The sequence below is a fragment of the Chionomys nivalis genome, chromosome 10, assembly GCF_950005125.1.
Source record: "Chionomys nivalis chromosome 10, mChiNiv1.1, whole genome shotgun sequence".
In the NCBI taxonomy this organism is placed as follows: domain Eukaryota; kingdom Metazoa; phylum Chordata; class Mammalia; order Rodentia; family Cricetidae; genus Chionomys; species Chionomys nivalis.
This window is the reverse complement of record NC_080095.1, coordinates 64,512,622-64,534,141: the sequence shown is the minus strand read 5'-3', so window position 1 is coordinate 64,534,141 and position 21,520 is coordinate 64,512,622. Positions and strand designations below refer to the sequence as shown.

At 42.3% G+C, this 21,520-nt stretch overlaps 1 protein-coding gene across 1 annotated transcript in view; it reads left to right on the top strand.

Annotated features, from left to right (window-relative positions):
• The first annotated feature begins 4,833 nt into the window (after positions 1-4,833).
• The window catches only part of Brms1l (BRMS1 like transcriptional repressor), a 35,906-nt gene continuing 19,219 nt past the window's right edge, over positions 4,834-21,520 (top strand). The window contains exons 1-4 of the mRNA XM_057783238.1: positions 4,834-5,121; positions 9,786-9,876; positions 17,114-17,241; positions 17,990-18,069. Coding sequence (XP_057639221.1) covers positions 4,980-5,121; positions 9,786-9,876; positions 17,114-17,241; positions 17,990-18,069 — 441 coding nt within the window. The 5' untranslated portion in view covers positions 4,834-4,979. The remainder of the gene's footprint in view (positions 5,122-9,785; positions 9,877-17,113; positions 17,242-17,989; positions 18,070-21,520) is intronic.

The window sequence follows — 21,520 nt, the reverse complement described above, 5'->3', positions numbered from 1 at the left end:
TTCCTTCCTTCTTCTATGCATAAACATAACCCATTTTTGTGATTCTGATGTAGAGAAATTCTCATGCTTATGATCTAAAAGACCCATGTAACAGTGTTCATTCAGGCAACTAATTTTTATCTTTTGAGGATTATAAAAGTTATATTTATTCATGGAATTCCATTCATTTTGTTCCCTTACGGAAATGCAGAATTGCTTATATACCCGATTTGCAAGTAAGTTTTATTTTTATGAATCATATGTAGCACATAAGAATAACTGGTACAGCTAAAATCCTGACACTACAGTTTGGAGATTTCCACTTCAGAGTCTCCAGTGTATCAAGTCTGCACCATACAAAGTGAAAACTAGAATTATACTTCTGCTACTATAAGACTTAGACTAGGGGGCTGGAGAGATGGCTCAGCAGTTAAGAGCACTGGCTGCTCTTCCAGAGGCCCTGAATTCGATTCCCAGGAACACATAGTGGCTCACAATCATCTGTAATGAGATCTGGTGCCCTCTTCTGGCCTGCAGGCATACATGCAGGCAGAAACACTATACAAAATGAATAATATTTAAAAAAATAAAAAAGACTTAGACTATACTTTAAAATATAATAAAAACGGTATTTATTATAAAAACAAAAATACTATAAAATGGGAAGACTTATTCTAATATCATTGTATCCATTTGACAAATTCATACCTTATTTTGGCAGGGTCTTTCAAATGTTAAAAAAATGGAAAGAAAGAAAAGACAGAAAAAAACCACCCTAATTTCGATACTGTGACTGCTCTAGGTCATTTGTCAAAATATTTATCAAACACTTTGAACAATAATTTTCCCCTCAAAAAATTAGGGCAACCATAACGGGAGCTTTCCTACAGAGTTTATCTAGGCTGGGATTGATTGACACAAAATAATAGAAGTCTCTAAGTTGTATTTTACCATGCAGAAAATGGACAACTCTTGAAATGTTTTTTGTCATTAAATTACAAATCTAATTTCAATGTAGTTTTGTCTAGTTGTTACCACATTTGGCCTAACGCCTATAAGACCTCATTTTTGAGAAAGAAATGCTGTGGGATGCATTGTGTTCTAGGAAAAGAATATTTTGAAACATTCATTTTAGATTTATTAATTTTATGTGTCTTAGTGCATAGTTGGTCTTTTTTTTTTTTTTTTTTTTTTTTTGTCTTTAGGGGCCTACCACTCAGCTCCCAGATAAATACAAGATTTATTCTTACTTACAAATGCCCGGCCTTAGCTTAGCTTGTTTCTAGCCAGCTTTTCTAACTTAAATTACATAAATTCTCATTAGCTATACTTTGTCTCTGGGCTTTTAACCTTTCTTTATTCTGTGTATCTTTCTTTCCTTCTTACTCTGTGACTGGCTGGGTGACTGGTCCCTGGCGCCCTCCTCCCCTTTTTCCTCACTGCTCACTCCTCTCTCTAGAGCCTAGATTTCTCCTATTTATTCTCTCTGCCTGCCAGCCCCACCTACCCTTTCTCCTGCCTAGCTATTGGTCATTCATCTCTTTATAGACCAATCGGGTGTTTGAGGCAGGCAAAGTAGCACAGCTTCATAGAGTTAAACAAATGCAACATAAAAGAATGCAGCACGTGTTTGCATCATTAAGCAAATATTCCACAGCATAGATGAATGTAATATATCTTAAACTAATATTCCACAACATTATCGTTTTGCCTGCATGTATGCATGTGTACCATGCACATGCATGGTGCCCACAGAGGTCAGAAGAAGGCACTGACTCCCTTGAAACTAAAGTTAGATAATTGTGAACATGATGCCCAATATCCAGGGCCATGTACATCCACATAAAACCTAGGAAAGTTTTTTAAAAGTTTCTTAATGCACAGAAACAGACAAATGCAGCTTTCTAGTATCACAGTCTCACGCCAGCTGCAGTGCAGAGACACGTATCTGTGCGATGAAGCCGGCCACCAGCCTGTGTGGCGGGTTCCTGCAGCCTCTCGCATGGGCAGTGGTATAGAGAGGCTTCTCCCAGTTGCTGCCTGAGAGCTTAAACTACATGCTGCCTGGTGGGTTTGCAGTCTTTCCTCATGCAGGCAGGAAAGATTACAGATGTGCAGTACAGACAGGTTCAGGCGGAGAGACAGACTAGGAGGATGCTGGGAGGAAGAAGGGCAGAATCTGGAGTTGCTAGCCATATGCAGAGGGAGCAGAAGATGAAAGTGCCATGCTATGCAAATGGATGGAACTAGAAAAACCATCCTGAGTGAGGTCACCTAGACCCAGAAAGATGCGCATGGTATGTACTCACTCGTAAGTGGATACTAGCTGTAAAGCAAAGGATAACGAGTCTACAGTCCATGACCCTAGAGAAGCTAAGTAACAAGGAGAACCCTAAGAGAAGCATATATAGATCCCCAGGGAAGGTGAGATAGACAAGATCCCCTGACAAAATTGGGAGCATGGGGGTTAGGGGATAAGGGAGGGCAGAAGGGGAGGGGTAGAGGAAAAGGGGAGAGGGGAAGAGAATGTGAGGGAACAGAATAGTCAAGATGGAGGAAGGACAGAGACAGAGAGCTAGGAAATAGATATTTTGATTGAGAAAGTCATTATGGGGCTAGCAAGAAACGTGGCACTAGAGAAATTCCCAGGAATCCACAAGGATGACTCCAGCTAAGACCCTAAGCAATAGTGGAGAGGGTGCCCGAAACGGTCTTGCCCTGTAGTCAGATTGATGACTATCTTAAATGTCACCATAGAACCTTCTTCACCCAGCAGCTGATGGAGACAGTGGCAGAGACCCGCAGTGGAGCACTGGGCTGAGCACCTAAAGTTCAGTTGAAGAGTGGGAGGAGTGAGAATGTGGGCAAAAAGGTCAAGACCATAATGGAGACACCCACTGAAACAGCTTATCTGAGCTAATGGGAGCTTACCCACTCTGGTTGGACAGGAAATAACCAGCATGGGGCCAAGATAGACCCTCTGAATGTGGGTGACAGTTGAATGGTTGGGGTAGATGGCGAGGCTACTGACAGTAGACCAGGTTTTGTTCCTCCTGCTTGTACTGACATTTTGGAACCCATTCTCTTTGGATGGATAGCTTGCTCAACCTGGATATAGTGGGGAGGGCCTTGGTCCTTCCTTGGAGTAATGTGCCTTTCCCTCTCTGGGGAGTGGATGGGGGATGGGGTGGGGGGAAGGTGGTAAAGGGAATGGGAGGAGGGGAGGGAGTGGGAACTGGGATTGGTATGTAAAATGAAAAGAGATAGTTTGTTTTCTTTTTTAAAACATAAAATAAAAAAGAAAGTACCATGCTAATAAAGGTACCGCCATGTGGCAGAGTGTAAATAAGGTATATGAGTTAACTTAAAATATAAGAGCTAGTTAGTAATAAGCCTGGTCTATTGGCCAAGCATTTATAATTGATATTAAGGCTCCATGTGGTTATTATGAAGCAGTTGCTGGGACACAGAGAAACTCTGCCTAGATTAACCATTATGTGGATTCTGGCAACCAAACTCAGGTCCTCTGCAAGAACAAGTGCTCTAACCCCTGAGCGATCTCCACAGGCCCCTGAAAAGATCTTTTACTTATTTATTTGAAAAGATCTTTTAAAGTAAGATTCATGTTTTATTATTTTTAACTTTATGTTTGAGTCTGTGTGTGGGTATGTGCATGTGAGGTTTGCAATGGGTGCAGGGAAACACACTCTGGTCCTCTGAGAGAGCAGAACATGCCCTTAAAGGCTGAGCTATCCCTCCAGCTCATTCTATGAGATATCTTTTAATAGTAAATTGCTGTTATCTTCATGAGTGATGAAGTGCAGGTTTTCACATTTTACCTCCAGGGTTTTAGGTAGACAATATGTAGCTGAGGACGATTCTGAACTTGTGACCACCTTCCCTCTATTTCCCAAGTGGAGGTTCCTGGCCTGTGCCACCACTCCCATCTTAAAAGATTTATCTGGAAATGATTTTCTTATTTACAAAATGGATATAATACCGATTCCCGCCTCAGGGCTATTGAACTGAAAATTCAACTCATCTAATCCGTGCAACGAGCTTACCAAGACAACCTGCTGTAGAGTTCACTACCACTAAAGAGGTCAGCTATTATGAGTTACAACACTCATAGTGCTTAATGTGTCCTGCCTTTGAAAAAAAGATAGGAAATCTCTTTAAGTCAAACAGGTATTTCTCATTGAAATCTGAAATTAAATCAACTGGTGGCATCTTCCATTAAATAAATATATGCAAAAATACTAGATTGAAATACTAAGATAAAACTTGACCTTCCCCTCTGTATTTTTGGTTGTAAAAATTCCAAGATTAAATTTCTTTGTTAAAATTAAAAAAGTACAAGTTTTTTCTTATACATACCATCCAATTTAATAGTTTGTTCATAGCAATAAATGTACAAATATGGTAGAAGAAACGATTCTGCAGCTCCCCAGGCTCAGAGTACGTACGGAAAGACCCTTTCAGGCAAAGGACCTTTTCACGTTTCGCGTAGCTAGGGAGATCAGATAACCACTTGGCGGGAAAAAGGATAAATACTGACCAAATCAGCACAATCTGTTTCTGTTTAGTTTATAAACTGCGTTCTAGTATGTCAGTTTTCCTGCCTTGTGGGACTTGAAGTCCGAAGTTAGAAGCGATTCAGCTAGCTGGACCTTAGAAACCCACAGACCCTGAAGCTCTGCGGCCTGAGGACTACAATTCCCGACGTACATCAGAAGGCCGCGCCGTAATCACGGGCAACCAATCGTATTCCTACAAGGCCAAGTCCCGCCCCCAACCCCAGGACAGCCTTGGCCAATGGCAGAGCTCGGAGCGCACAGCCTGCGGGTTAGGTTGTGAGGCCTGGGCCGGGGGTGGGGAGGAGTCGAGGGTTTCGGAGCGAGCTCGGCGGCCGGTGATTCGGGGCGTTCGGCGCGCCCTTCACCGAAGCGGCAGTGGCCGGGCTGGGAGCAGGGAGTGGGAAGCGACGGCGCGGTTGGAAAATGCCGGTCCATTCCCGAGGGGACAAGAAGGAGACGAATCATCACGATGAGATGGAGGTGGACTACGCGGAGAACGAGGGGAGCAGCTCCGAAGACGAGGACACCGAGAGCTCGTCGGTCTCCGAGGATGGGGACAGCTCAGGTGCGCGACCCAGCCGGGCAGGGATGCCGGGTCCCCGCGACCGGCGCGCGACAGGCCGCGGTACTCACGCCGGGCGGCGCGTCCTGCTGCGAGCGCGGGGCGGGGAGACGGGGAAGGGGCGGGGACTGACTCGGCCTCTGGCACCCGGGAGCTGCGGGGCGCCGCCAGCTCGGGCTCTGGGGCGGCGGGGCGGGCGCTGACTTGCGTGACGACCCGAGGCGGCCCCGGCCAAGGGTGGGGCCTGCCCTAGGGTCGTCTAGCCGTGTCCTGGGGCTACCGATCCGGGAGTGGAATGCCCCGCCGGCTAGTCTGGAAGACCGTGGAGAAGTCCCTTTCCCCAACCTACTTAGTCACGCCCTTGTCGGCGTGTTTCGGGGCTGTGGATAGATTTTGACTCGGTCCTTGGCGGTCTTGGAACTCATTAACATTTGCTTTAGGTCGTCCTGTCTAGTGCTGTCATCAGTGCTCTGGAGGGGGACTAACTTGGGAACTCTCCGGCTCATAGTAGGTCCCTAAAGTTTCCAAGACCAAAAAGGGACCAGCCAGACGGATGGTTTCGAATCTTTATGGGTTTATAATCAGGACGATGTGGGCAGTGTCGACATTCCCAGTCTTCTAGCGTTCATAGTTCTGTAACTTTAGACAGTTTCTGATTTCTTTACTTGTATTTTTTGGGTTTTTTGATGGGGGAGGTAGGGTAACACAAATACATTTTGTAAATCTTTAATAATTGCCATTCAAAAACGAGTAGTAGTTGTGATTTTCTGGCGCATTCTCTGACGGAGAATGGCTTCTTTGCCTAACCCTGTTTTTGACCGTGTTTATGAGGGAAGCATTGATGACAGGTTAATGACAGCGTGTTATCACTCCGCACTATTTTTCCGGCTTGCCTGTCAGAGTATGCTCCTCCATGGGAAGAATGTAATGGCATAAATCAGCCATCCAAAAGTAAATAATTGTGAGGAAGACTTTTTGCTCAGTATTGGGCACTACTCACCCTGAGGTATAAATATCTAGTTATGTTATCTTGTCCCAGATAAAGAACGGCATTTTCCTTACTCAACAGAGCAGTTGAACATACAAACTCATGGCACTTGTGACAGCATGCAAAAGACCTAATTCCAGTGTGAAGGGGTGGAGGTGGCCATGAGGTTCTACCACTCTTTCAGGAGCTGTTAGCATTTGGGGGGGTGGGGGGGAGAGTCAGTTTTCTTTAATAACATGAGATGAAGCCGGGCGATGGTGGCGCACGCCTTTAATCCCAGCACTCGGGAGGCAGAGGCAGGCGGATCTCTGTGAGTTCGAGACCAGCCTGGTCTACAGAGCTAGTTCCAGGACAGGCTCCAAAGCCTGTCTCAAAAAACCAAAAAAAAAAACCAAAACAATAATAATAATAACATGAGATGAGCCCTGGTAGGTTAGCCACGTGCCAGGGCAGGTTCCAACCAAGAACGATTGGGTAGAACAAATTGAACTCCATGGTTTTGCAAAGAAGAAAAAGTGAAGGACTTGCAGTTGTGTGACCAGGGAGATGGGTGGATCTGGAGCAGTTGGGGGAGGGGAGTGAATGTGTTCAAAATACACTGTACAAGTCTCAAAGAGTTAATAAAAGTGTCTAAAAATACTGTTGTGAGTTTCCACAAGTTGCCAAATAAACGATCGAATGTAAATAATGCCATGAAAATTCAGAGACGCAGGAAAGACTCCCTGAACTGAGTGGTCGGCATGCAGGGTTGAGCAAGCAGGATTGCCTTGTTTTGAAGCCTTTGGGTTGGGATTGTTAGGTGGAAAGTTCGTATAGGGGAAGGAATGTGAGAAAAGGTGCAAAGGCCAGAGTTCAAGGCTTCTAGGGGAATGAGAAAACCAGTTTGGTTGGGAGACCAAGAGGCTTGAAAAGGCAAAGAACGTTGTCGTTGTGAGAAATTTCAAGCAAGGCAAAAATCGGAATTGAGGAATCCAACTTTAGGAGCGAAGGTAAGAGGACCGCTCAGATACAGGAAAGGTGTGGGGAGCATCAGCCGGATGGGAAGATAAATCCTGGGGTGAAGATAGAAGATAAAGTGTTCCGAGCCTGTCGCGGTTGAGTATGGTCTGCTTAGCTAAGAATGCCTGTACTGACAGACGGAAATCTAACATTGGAACCTGCTTGAGATGAGAAGGATTCTGAGATCCTCTGCCTAGCTAGGGACATAGGTGAGACTTCAAAATTAGCCAGTTATTTAGCATAAAGTAGGGATTATTTTATTCTGAATACAGTTCTTGGATCTGAAAAACGTTTTTTGTTTAGTTCTTTTTTTTTTTTTTCTTTTCCTGGTGGGGTATAGAGGACAGGGTTGTGCAGTGTAGCATTTTTATGTTCAAGTGTTTTTGTTTGTTTGTTTTTAAAAAGACTTTATTTGGGCCAGGTCGTGGTGGCACACGCCTTTAATACCAGCACTTGGGAGGCAGGGGCAGGCGGATCTCTGTGCTCTGTGAGGTCAAGGCCATCCTGGTCCATAAGAGCTAGTTCCAGGACAGGCTCCAAAAGCTACAGAGAAACCCTGTCTCAAAAAACAAAACAAAAACAAAAAAAAAAAAAAAGATTTTATTTGTCCACTAAAGAATAGTATGTGCTCAGATTCCCTGAGCCATCTCTCTGGTCCATGTTCTTCTTAGGCTTTAATGGGAGCCAGGTTCCCATTAAATGTATTATAATTCCTTCCTTCTAGTATTTACATTGTCATGATTTTTTAACATGTTCAAGAAAAACTCATTCTAGAAAAGAACATAATTTACAAGGATCATAGTAAGGTAAATTATTTAGATGCACTTTGTCTTTTCGCTTTTTCTAGGATCGTTTTTTCGTCTACTGCGCTTTGCATTTTACTTGTCAGAGTTTTCCTGTTAGACTTCGGTACTGAGCAGGTCCTGTGGACAAAGAAACTTCCTACAGAATGTAGAAAATAGGGAATTTGGAGGGAACAAATGTTGTGTGTGATCATGTGTCTCTGTCGTGTTCCTTCTGCTCCCTGTCAGACCTTGGGACTTGAGCAGTTTGGGCCCGTGCTCTTACGTGGGATTAGCTCTCCAGTTAAGGGATGAGTTTTTTAAAACTTGCCCTGCAGAGCAAGCTCCAAAGAGGCAGAAATATTTCCGTGTTGGAAAATTATCATCATATACTTCCTTGCTATATGAAAATAACTATACATTCTGTGGCTCTCATAGTTTGACCCTTTATTTGATGAAGATCAAGATTCAGACCAGTTTGTGCTTGTTATTTTGATGTGTTGCATATATGTGATATAAAAACAGAAGATGTGATAATTGATAGTAGCTGTCTTTAGAAGTTGGCTTTTCCTTTTCCTCATTTGCTCTTTCTCATTGACTGACAATATCTGGAGAGAGGGTGAGTGGCAGTTCAAGATTCCTTAAACTAAATGTGATGGGATTAGTTTGCTTTCGGTGGTGAGACAAGGTTTCAAGGTGTAGCCTTGGCTGGAATTCTCTTTGGAGACCAACCTGGCCTTGAACTCAGACCCGCCTGCCTCTAACTCTTTTTTTTTTTAATATTTATTTATTATGTATACAATATTCTGTCTGTTTGTAGGCCAGAAGAGGGCACCAGACCTCATTACAGATGGTTGTGAGCCCCCTTGTGGTTGCTGGGAAATGAACTCAGGACCTTTGGAAGAGCAGGCAATGCTCTTAACCACTGAGCCATCTCTCCAGCCCCTGCCTCTGCCTCTTAAGTGCCACATGCTGCCTAGCAATTAGTTGTTTTTTTTTTATGTGATGGGATAATCAGCCATGTGACTTCTCTACCTACATCCTCATTTTTTTTTTTAAACTTAAAAAAAAATTTAAGTCACGCGTATGTGTATGGCATGTTTGGAGGTCAGAAGAGGGCATCTGGTCCCCTGGAACTGGAGTTACAGGCAGTTGTGAGCCATGGCATGGATATTGGGGACTGAATTTTGGGCTCCTGCAAGAGCAGGATTCACGCTCAACCTCTGAAGCATCTTTCCAGTTCTGGTTTTTCTTTCTTTGACTTTTTCCCTTCAGCCTAGGCTGGCTTTGAACGTTCATCGTTTCCGGCCTCGCAGTCATGTGCTGCACAGCTGACACGCCGCAGTTGTGAGGGACGGATGCCAGGTGTGTTTTTTGAATAATGACATTTTATGAGCATAGGCATTTTTGGTGCTAAGTTCTCAAGAATTAGTGTAAAACCAAAGGTAGGTTAGTTAACTTCATTGACATAGCTCTTAAAGTCCTTTAAGAAGACTGAAAAATGGAAAAACGCTGGAAGCTCTACAGACTGCTGGGGTTTTAATCTGTCATTAAATTAATTCTATAGTGGTAATTATTTTGGAAAAATTGTTTATTTTCCTTTAAGGTTCAATATAGACCTTGGATGTCCAATTTCATATTACAACTTTTTTTTTCTATTTGGACTAACCAGATATATTTGAAAGTTTTATCTTTTTTTTTTTTTTTTTTTGATATACGGTCTCATGTAGCCCAGGCTGGCCTCCAACTTGCTGTGTGGCGTATAGTTTTAGGTAACCTTAAACTCCTAATCCTCTTGCCTGTACCTCCCAAATGCTGGGATCCAGGTCTATGTGTGCCTCCAGGCCTGCCTTGAAGTTTTATGTTTGATATTTTCTGTTTTGTTTTTTTATTAACAGAGATGGACGATGAAGATTGTGAAAGGAGAAGGATGGAATGTTTGGATGAAATGTCCAATCTTGAGAAACAGTTTACAGATCTCAAAGATCAGTAAGTATCGACTTCTGAAGGTCTTTGTCGCTGCGGCTCAGTGCTATCATTTTTACTAGCACAAGGGCAATTACATGGTCTCCACTGTGTTTCCTTTTGTGTTTTATGGGAACAGACTGATCTGATCCGAAGGAGGCTTCAGTTATTGTTAAGCGTTGGAGACCTCATTAACCAAAGAGAGTTTTTTCTGGGGTGGGATGGAGTAGGTGCCTGGCCTGTGGGCGTTGGTGATTCAGTTGTTTGTATTGTTGCACACTTGCTGCTAATCTGCATTGTTCATTCCTTTGTTAAATAATTGGCTGAAGATTTTCCCCTCTGGTGCTGGAGTTGAAATCGTGTATGTGATAAGTGAGTGCTCTGCCGCTGAGCTATGGCCCCAGATCCCTCTTTTTACTTTTTCCTTTGAGGCAGGGTCTGGCTAAGTTGCCCAGGCTGGCTGTGAACTCGCTTTATAACTCAGGTAGGCCTTGAGCTTATGATCTTTCTAACCAAGCCTCCAGTGTAGCTGGGTTTACAGCTCTGTGCCAGCAGACTGAGATACCATTTTTAAAATTTGAGAATAGAGTAAAGTATTGTCCTCCAGTTTTCTATTTGGTTTTAATTTGATTTTATGTCTTAACATTGAATAGTGTGTATATTACCTATTATTTCACATGTGTGTTACTTAATTTACTTTAACAACTCTGTAAGGCTTCCATTTTAATAATGAAGAAACTGATGCTCAGAGAAGTTTATTTGTTCCCATAATTTATCAAAAAGTGTAAATAAAGCCAGGGCTTTTGCCTCTAGTGTTACAAGTGCATTCCCCTAAAGGCTCCATCTTTGGAGGAATTGTTATAGAATGGAAGAGCATAGGCGCTGATGAATCAGATTTGAATGCCTCTCTCTCTCTCTCTCTCTCTCTCTTTCTCTCTGTGTATGTGTGTGTGTATTTCGCATGTATGTATGTCTGTGCATCACATGCAGACGGAAGCCAGAGGAGGGCATTGGCTGGAATTACAGATGATTGTGAGCTACCATTTGCATACTGGTAGTCAGCCTTCCATCTCTGGAACAGCAGCTCTAAACTACTGAGCCATCTCACCAGCTTCTAAATTAGGCTTTCTCTTTTCTTTTCTTTCTTTTTCTGTTTTTGGTTTTTCAAGACAGGGTTTCTCTGTAGCTTTGGAGCCTGTCCTGGAACTAGCTCTTGTAGACCAGGCCGGCCTTAAACTCACCTGTCTCTGCCTCCCAAGTGCTGGGATTAAAGGCATGTGCCACCACCGCCTGGCTAAATTAGGCTTTTTTTTTTTTTTTGGATTTTTCGAGACAGGGTTTCTCTGAAGTTTTTGGTGCCTGTCCTGGAACTAGCTCTTCAGATGTAAAGGTTGCTGGCGACGAGTTTTGTGCTAGGGAACTTGCCGAGCACAGGAGGTTAGAAAGCCCTGTTTGATGCCCAGCAACAGAAGATAATATGTAAATAAATATGTCAATCCATACATAAAAACAATGCTGTTAGTGATCTCACAATCCACTGTGAAGTTATTAAGGAGTGTCTTTGTCAGTGTTCTATTGTTCTGAAGAGACACCATGAGCACAGTGACTTCTATGACAGAAAGAAAGCATATAGTTGGGGCTGGCTTGCAGTTTCAGTTAGTCCGTTATCGTCACGGTGGGAGCATGGTGGCAGACATGGTGCTGAAGAAGTTGAGCTCTACATCTGGATCCACAGGCAGCAGGAAGAGAGTGTGACACTGTGCCTGACTTGGCCCACCCCCAGTGCCTCTTCCTCCAGCAAGGCCACACTCCTAACCCTTCTTAAGTAGCGCCACTCCCCTCATGACTAAGCTTTCCCATATATGAGCCCAAGGGGCCATTCTCATTCAGACCACCACAAGGAGCTATCTGTAAAATTCTTTGCCGTTTGCTTGGCGTGTGTTAGGTGTCTAAGAGATACCAACTTTTCTCCCCACTTGACTTCCTTTTTGCTTTCAGTCCTGGAGATTGAATCCAGGGCCTTGCATGTACTAGGTAAACACTCTTACTGAGCTACACCAGCATCCCAGTTTTTCATTTTGAGAGAAGAATCTTGCCAAAGTGTTGGTGCTGGCCTCCACTCTGCTGTTCGCCTCCACTCTGCTGTTCGCCTCGGCCTCCTGAGCAGGTGCCAGCACGGTTGTGCGTCCCCACACTTTCATTCGCTCCTCCACTTCCCAGTTAAGGCCAGAGCTCTTGTGAAATTGGTGCCACACAAATGGATACCACATGTGTGCCTGGTGCCATAGAAGCCAGAGGAGGGCATTGGATCTCCTGGAGCTGGACTTGCAGATGGTTGTAAGCCACCATGTGGCTGATGGGAATTGAATCCAGTTCCTCTGGGAAAACAACAAGGGCTCTAAACCACTGAGCCATCTCTCCATTCTGGAAGAAAGAATCTTTATCAAGAAATGCCTCCATAGGATTGGGCTATGGCAAATCTGTAAGGCATTTTCTTGATTGATGATTCATGTGGGAGGGCCCATCCCATTGTAGGTAGGTGGTGTCTGGGTTGGTGGTCCCGTTATGTATAAGAAAGCAGGCTGAGTAGGTCTTGGGAAGTAAGTAAGTGCCGGTAAGCAGCACTCTTTCATGCTCTCTGCATTGATTCTTATCTCCAGGAAGGGACCTTAAGTCCCTTCCATGATTTTCCTGGATTATGGACTATAAGCTGTAAGATGAAATAAACCCTTTCCTTCCCAAGTTGCTTGTGGTCATGGTGTTTATCACAGCAATAGAAGCCCTAACTAAGACATTGGAGACTGGATCTTGCTATCTTGCCTAGCCTGGCCTCAAAGTTGGCATTCTACTGCCTCCATTTCCTGAGTACTGGGATTGCAAGTGTCTACCATCATGGTTAGTGCAGGCTGGTGGGGTGGTGAAGTGAGGTGGGGTGCTTGAGAGGACATAGAGTAGATTTAGTAGAATTATCATGTTAGAGTGAGACAATGTGTTTACCATATTAATCCTGTTTATGCCATTTCTTCTCTTAACTTTCATTGGTATTAGAGAGGAATATGAATATTATTTCCTGCCAGTTTAACATATTAAAAATTAAAAAGTATATTATTTTGGCTTTGATACATATATATATGTGTGTGTATATATATACATATATATATAATTATTTTACTATGTTTTTTGATTTTTTGAGACAAAGGTTTTCTATGTAGTCCTGGATGTCCTGGAATTTGCTTTGTAGACCAGATTGGCCTCTAAATCATAAATATGTGCCTGCTTCTGTCTTCTGAGTTCTGGATTAAAGGCATGTGCCACTATCACCTGGCAGTATAATATTTTATTGTACTGGTTTAAATTATTGTAGCATGTTTATTGTCATGCCTGTAATTTCAACACCTGAGAGGTAGAGGTAGGTGGATTGGCATTCCAGGTAAACCTAGGCCACATAACAAGACCCTTTAAAAAAAGATTTCCATTACTAATTTTATATTAGAATTAGTTTAAGTCTTTTTAGGCAATATAGAGAGTTTAGCATCATTCTGGCAGAGAGGAGGCAAATGTATGTGTGTATGTTTAAAGAATTATTTTAAATGATGTGTGTGTGTGAGCGGGGGTGTATTTGGGGGATGCATTTGCACACATGAGTGTGCAGATTCTCATGGAGGTCAGAAGTTGGATTCCCTGCAGGTGGTTGTGAGCCACCTGCACATACCCGCTGAGAACCAAGCACTCACTCCTAACAACTGGAATGTTTCTCCAGCCCCAAATTTGGGCTTTTGTGTTTTAGCAGAAGTAACCCATGAATGAAGAATTCTCATGCAGTTGATTAAGATTTCCCTGCTAATCTTGTGACGTGTCTTTTAGAGCTACCCAGCAAGGGAAGACTGCTTCAAGTTCTCCTATGTGGGACAGCTTTGCAAGTAGTCATGGAATCCAGTCTTGTTCACCTTGGGCCACGTTGCTTCTGGTTCACTGTGACCACCAGCTAGCTCCCCTTTGAAGCTTCATCCTTCTCTAGATGTATTAGGAGTAGTAGATCCATGACCATCGCATAAGAATATTCTTTCTTGAGGAATTGATTTGTAGAATAGCATATCAGAAAAAAGACAATTTTTTTTTTGCATTGGGTTTTAAATCTTTACTTTTTCATCTTGCTCCAAATGTCTTGCCTATTTTTAGCCTGCCATGCTGTGTATCTCTGTAGGGTGTCTCAAAGCTTTCGAAGAGATAGGGAATGATAAAATTGTGCTGCTCCTCCTCCTGTTCTGGCGCCCATGGGCGCTGTAGTGCTCTGCATAAAACAGCCAGCCCAGCCGCTGCAGTTTCTGTAGTGTGGAGTAATGTCTTCCACCACCCTCAGTCACCTGCATATGTGCCTGGTGCCCTCAGAGGTCAGAAGAGGACATCAGATCACCTGGACCTGGAGTTAGGGATGGTTGTGAGCCACCACAGGGTGCTGAGACTTGAACTCTCTCTGGTTCCCTCATTCATTTTACTACTTGACAGTGAGCAAACCATTGAGCATTTGCTCTGTAATAAATGGTAATAGTTACTGTTGAAGGGCATACATTTTTTGAATTTTAGCTTGAATACCAGGCTTATAGAATTTATATTGATTTTGAGGAATCTGCTTTTTGGAAAGGTTAGATAAGCTGGTCATGATGGCAGATGCCTGTAATTCCGGTGCTAGGAGTTTGAGGCAGAAAGATGGAAAGTTCTGGGCTGGTTTGGGATACACAATGAGACCTTGTCTTCAAAAAGTTAAATAACGGGCTATTATTCATTTATACCTCCTCTTCATTTAAATTCCATCACAAATTAAAAGGGCTCTTTCAGTATTTCGTGTATATTTGGCATTCTTCAGGTGTGTTACCTTTCTGTTAGTGTTTTAGTGAGTTTTCTTTAAAATCTGTTGGAATTTTAAAAAGCTGTCAATCATATTATACTTCTGACTTTGTATGTTTATGGTTGAATTTTGAGCCCAAGAAGCTTTAATCCAGATGTAGAAATGCATTATTTAACAGTTAGCTCTACAAATCATATGTTGTTGTTGCTGAGGGACCACATAGACAAAAGTGGACTGTGTATTATATTAACACTCAAACTTGCCTTGCCATTTAAGAATGAGCCTATTGGAGGCAGAGGCAGGAAGATCTCTGAGTTTGAGGCCAGTTTGGTCTAGAGAGCAAGTTCCAGGACAGCCAGGGCTACACACAGAAACTGTCTAGAAAAACAAAAACAAAGACAAACAACGAAAAAGAATTAATAGGCTTTCCTGTTAAAAGAACCCTATATTGTAGGATTATTTTAAAAAATAGTTTCCTCACATGCAGAATCTTTTTGCATCAGCTGGTAAGGGTTTTTTGTTTGTTTGTTTGTTTGTTTTGTTTTTAAACCTGGTATTACTGAGTGAACCCCATGCCTTGTACATTGTAGGGAAGTGTTATATTTCTTTTCTTTCTTTTTCTTTTTTCTTTTTTCTTTTTTTTTTTCAAAACAGGGTTTCTCTGTAGCTTTGGAGCCAGTCCTGGAACTAGCTCTTGTAGACCAGGTTGGCCTTGAACTCACAGAGATCCACCTGTCTCTGCCTCCGAAGTGCTGGGCTGGGCGTGTGCCACCACTGCCTGGCTAGTGTTGTATTTCTGAGCTGCCTTCCTAGCTTCAGATTATTAAGGCTTTTCCTAAGTTTACTTTTTCTACAGTGTCCATGAGTAGGGATAATAGAGACCTGTACCCATTTCTCATTTCATCCTTTTTCAAAGCACTTGTATATTTTTTATATTGTATTTATTTATGTTTTTTAAAATTTTATGTGTATTTGTGTTTTACCCACATTTGTGCCTGTGTACCATGTGTGTTCAGTGCCTGTGATGGCCATAAGAGGGCATGAGATTCCCCCTAGACTGGAGTTACAAATGGTTGTTAGTTACCATGTGGGTGCTGGGATTTGAACCTGGGACCTGGTATCTGTGTGTGTGTGTGTGTGTGTGTGTGTGTGCGCGCGCACACACATATGAGAATGTAGTGTGTGGGGGGGTGCACTTGGGCCATGGTGCCCATCAGGGGACAGGTGGCAGGAGTCAGTTCTCTCCTTCTACTCGGTGGGCTCTGGGGATTAAACTCAGGTCATCAGTTTAGAAGCAAATGCCTTTACCCACTGAACTGTCTTACTGGTCCTAAGGTGTAGCCCAGGCTGCCTTCCAGCTTGTGATCCTGTGTTTCTACCTTTTTCGCATATCCCCCAGAGCCAGCCTCCACAACAGGCTTCTTTTTCCTTTTTCTGTAGATTATTACATCGTAGTCCAGGCGTTGCAGAGCTACCTATAGGCTTTTCTAGCTCCATTGTCCAAATGCTGGGATTGCAGCAGCCTTGTGTGGTGCTTTCTGTGTTTAACTTTTGTTTTTCATTTCTTCGTCCATTAACTCATTTTATTTCACTTTCTTCATTTCTAGTTGCGTTGAGTTATGTACCCCAGATTCTGGGCTTTATAATCACCCCCTCGCCCCATCGCTCTTTCTTCCTTGTTTGTTAAAAACTAACTAGAAGCCATGTGTAGTCACTTTCACCTGTAATCTTGGCCCTCAGGAGGTTGGGACAGGACCTCTGGGTTGGAGACTAGCCTGGGCTACACAGTGAATGTTAGACTACTTGAGTGTTTCTAGTGAGACCTGTCTCACATTACCAGAGACAACAAACAGAAATTAAGCCGGTGACTATGGCACTGTGGAGAACAGCCAGGGATTTATGTACTTTGACAGGAATATCATCTATACACAAACTATTAAAAATGATTTCCTTATTTCTTTTAAACTTAGTGTTTAAAATAACTTTTTTTTAGAATTGATTTATTGTTGTTCAATTACAGTAAAAATCAGGAGTCCCCAAATAGTCATTTCAATTTTTTTCCACTTTTTTTTTTGAGATATTCTTGCAGTGTTGTGTTGTCCAGCCCATTTTCTTTCCTCACTCCCGTCCCCCAGCAACGTTAGACAAGACAAAAGACATTGAGCCTGAATTATATATATTTTTTGTGACTCAAGAGTTATACTAATTTTAAAAAACCTTGGACTTATATCTAATATAATATTGGGATGTATATAAAGTCAAATAATGTGAGTTTTCTGATTGCAGTCAAGGCAGGAGTACATTTGATAGGTTATTGGAACATGAGCTCTATTAGTAAACAATAATGCATGAGGGGAAAGTTGCTCTTCTTGGTTGGGAACTTTTAATTAATGTCTTAATTTTTGCTTTGTTAAGACTTTATAAAGAGCGGTTGAGTCAGGTGGATGCGAAACTCCAAGAAGTCATAGCTGGAAAAGCCCCAGAGTATTTGGAACCACTGGCTACTTTGCAAGAAAATATGCAGATTCGCACAAAGGTGGCAGGTAGGACAGTGGCACTTTGATTTGTGACATTGTTTGGGTGAATATGTTGCAGATGGCGTAGGTCCAGGTATCTGCCACCCTCCTTGACAGAAAGGACAGCTGATTATGTCCCTAGGTCTCTCGTGGCTCGGCATTGAGTATACATATATAGAGTTACTGTCTTGTCACGTCTGCATGTGCGCCTGTGCGTGGCCTTGCTGCCTGTTTTATAATGAGAGTAGCGCCTAGGCATCTACTTGTCGGGAGCGCTCTCAGCATGATCTGCCTTGTTCCGCCAGTTTGTTCAGCCTGTCTTCCTTCAAAGCTTTGGACTCTGAAGAGCCTAGTTTGGATACAGTGGTTTGGCAGAGTAAAGTATCCATTTCTTGCTTTGATTATGTATGCCCAATGAAACCTGAGTTTATTGTCTGTCTCCCTTCTGTTAGGAGAAATCTGAGGATTGTTTTTATTAGAAAAGGATTGTACTTTTTATTTTGATGATTCTTTAGCAAACATTTAGGAGTGTTCTTGGAAGTATGAGGCAAAACAAAAAGTAACTGTATGACTTCTTAGCTCATTAACTCTTATTCTCTCATCTTCTTTGATATGTGTTTTGATTCTTTGTTTTCAGTATGTTTTTTTAGTTTTTAAGGATAAGTTAGAATTGTTTGTGACTTTCTGACTGACTCATACTATGGTGGAGACACCGTATAGGAGAATACCCATGACTTTGTTGCCTACATAATGAGAATCACTGTGCTTGTTGCAGGCATCTACAGAGAGCTCTGCCTAGAGTCTGTGAAGAACAAGTACGAATGTGAAGTCCAGGCTTCACGCCAGCACTGCGAGGTACCGTCGTCCTGTCTAACTTTGAGTCCTTTCTGAATAGAGTGCCTTAAAAAGTAAATAAAAAGAGGGAGACAAAATTCAGTGGTGCTCATCACTTGGTGAGCTTTAGAAAGTGCAGTTCACCTGGAAGCTGGACTGGAGACAGGGCTCAGAAGAACACAAGAAAGACTTGTGATAATTTTGGAAGTTTTTCAACTGTTACTTTAAAAACATATTTACATTATGGTACTGGGAACCCCCTAGAGCCCTGTACATAATCTGCAGCAGGCAAGTGCTGCACTGCCGAGCTGCCCACAGCCTGCAACCATTGCGTAGAGAGCTGTAGCGGTCATGCCGTCAGATAACTGGAATTAGAGTATAATTAGCACAATACAGAACTTTATGCCAAAAATGAATATGGCATAATGCAGCTAGGACATTGGGGTATAGAATTAAGTTTTGATGGTTGGACTGGTTTTCCCATTTTAGGGCAGCATTTTCTATGTGAAAAAATATAGGTATTTTTTTATGTTATGTTTATATTGAATAGTGTTTAAAACATCATGGTCATTTCACAAATAACTTTTCTTTAGACTTAGATATCTTAAAAAACTGAGACAAGGATAAATAAGGGGACATGTTCTAGAATGACTCCTACTTTTAATTAAAAAATATTTTATTATTTTATGTGTATGTGTGTTTTGCCTGAATGTATGTCTGTGTACCTGTGTGCGCGCCTGGTATCTTGAGAAGTTGGAAGAGGGCATTGCATCCTCTGGAGTTAGTGTTATAGATGATTGTAAGCCACCAGTGGGTGCTGGGGATCTAACCTGGGACTTTTGCAAGACCAGCAAACATTCTTAATCATTGAACCATCTCTCTAGCCTCTCTAACCCTCCTTATTTTAATGTGCCATTCTGAATATGTATAAAAGCAGTGGATCCTATTGCTTTGTGTGTGTGTGTGTGTGACAAGATCTCCATACGTAGCCATACCTAGACTATAACTTGATATGTAGACCTACTGGCCTTGAACTCCCAGAGCCTCTGTCTCCAGAGTGCAGACCCTTTAATGCATCACACTCAGGCTACTGTTGCTTTTTCCCCTCCTTCTTGAGGCAGAAGCTTACTATGTAGTACAGGTTAGCCTTGAACTTTCCATCCTCCTGCCTCTGCTTTAAGATCGTGATAACAGGGGCTGGAGAGATGGCTCAGAGGTTAAGAGCACTGGTAGCTCTTCCAGAGGTTCTGAGTTCAATTCCCAGCAACCACATTGTGTCTCATAACCTTCTATAATGAGATCTGGTGCCCTCTTCTGGCCTCTAAGAATATATGCAGGCTGAACACTGTATACATAATAAATAAATCTTTAAAAAAAAAAGATCGTGATAACAGGTGTGCCACTATGCCAGGCACATTGGTAATATTTTGTTTAGTTGTTTCATTCCTTTGTTTATAAGTAAAATTTAATTTTCAAATTTCAGTACTGTTTTTTTGATTTCAGGATGTATAAGATGAGCTAGTAATAGTTGATATTTAAAGATTTTTATTTATTTTTATTTTATTTGTGTGGGTGTTTTGCTTGCTATGCACCAAGTGTGTGCAGTGCCCAAGGAGGCCAGAGGAGAGCATTGGATTCTCTTGAACTGGAGTTATAGACAGTTAGCCTGCATGTTGGTGCTGGGTACACTGTGGAGTACTTCTGTAGGCATTCTTTGACTTCATGATCTGTTCTTTATTTTTTATGATGCTACAGATTTAATCAAGGGCTTTGCTTGCTAATATTTATGAGCAAGGTTTTGTAAATTTGGAATATCACTGATGCTATATTTTTATTGAATTCTGATGAGGAGTGCACAATTTTGCTATGTCCCATTACTGGTGATGTTATGTGAATCACTTGATTGGAATTGCAGTTTTCTCTAAGTAAACTTTAAAACTGTGCAAAGAACTTGTTTCTCTTAACAACTTTCCATTTATTTGTTTGTTTGTATTAATATGAAGTCATTGCTTCATTATTTTTGTTTGTTTTGCCTACTACTCCTTGATGGAAATATGTTAAAATTTCTTTATGTGTATCTTAGTTAGGATTTTATTGTTATATGGAGACAACGTGACCATGGCAACTCTTATAAGGAAAGCATTTAATTAAGGGCTGGCTTACAGTTCAGAGGTTCAGTCCATTGTCTTCATGGTGGGTAACATTGTGGCATGCCGGCAGACAGTGCTGGAGAAGGAGCTGAGTTCTGCATGCACAGGTAGCAGAAGGAACCTGTGTCCTACACTGGGTATAGCTTGAGCATATATAAGTCCTCAGCCCATTCCTCCAGTGGCACACGTCCTCCAATAAGGCCACACCTCCTAATCCTTCCTAAACAGTTTCACCAACTGGATACCAAGTATTCACACCTGTGAGCCTTTGGGGGCCATTCTTACTCAAACTACAACAGTATCTATTTTAACAAATTTCTCATCTTCTGAGACAGTGTTGTAGAGCTCCTCTCATAGCAACTTCCAAGCGTGCAGTGTGTTCCTGGTACCAGTAGTCACCACGGTTGTGCAGTAGGCCCAGGACCTAGTCCTCTTCTCTAAACCTGTGTCTCCTGTTCCCTTCCTACCCCAGTGCCTGGTGGCTCCCAGCCTAGCCTCTGCTGCTATGAGTTATTACTGCACTTTTTCATTTGAGTTCATATATAAGTAAGATCCTACAGCGTCTGTCTACTAGTACCAGGAACACACTGCACGCTTGGACTTATATATGCTCAAGCTATACCCAGTGTAGGACACAGTCTCCTTCTGCTACCTGTGCATGCAGAACTCAGCTCCTTCTCCAGCACTGTCTGCCGGCATGCCACAATGTTACCCACCATGAAGACAATGGACAGAACCTCTGAACTGTGAGTGCTCTAGAGATATCAGTGAGCCATCTCTAGCCCAGTAACTTATACTTTGAATGCTATGTGTTTAATATTTAATTTTTTATTTTAAGCCTTTTTATAACAGACGAGATAGGAATTATTTTAAGCGTGTGAAACAGGGTCAGTGAAACTGAGAGGTTGAGTGACTTGCTCAGGGCCGCACAGTGAATGATCAGCAAAACCAGTACCGGAGTCCTTTTTCTTTCTCTGTTCATGTGCTTTGCCATTAATTCTGGACTTCAGTAGTCAGGGCTTTTTGTCTGCTTATTTGGTAGTTTTTATATTTGACTTATATAGAAGTGAGAGTCAAGAGAAGAGGAAAAACGGAAGACATTGTTCCATTTGTCTATCTGTTCGAGTAGCAGCAGATAGTGAGGCGAAGCCTAGCCTTGAGACTAGACATGTGCATATGGGTACAGACGCAGAAAGTGTAGTGCTGCCTTGTTGAGGGATAGAGGCAGCAGATAGGATGTATCAAACTAGAAAGAAATTGCATGCGTAGAGTACTCGTGTTCTATTTGAAAAAGGCTGGAGACGATTTATTTTGGAGAACCT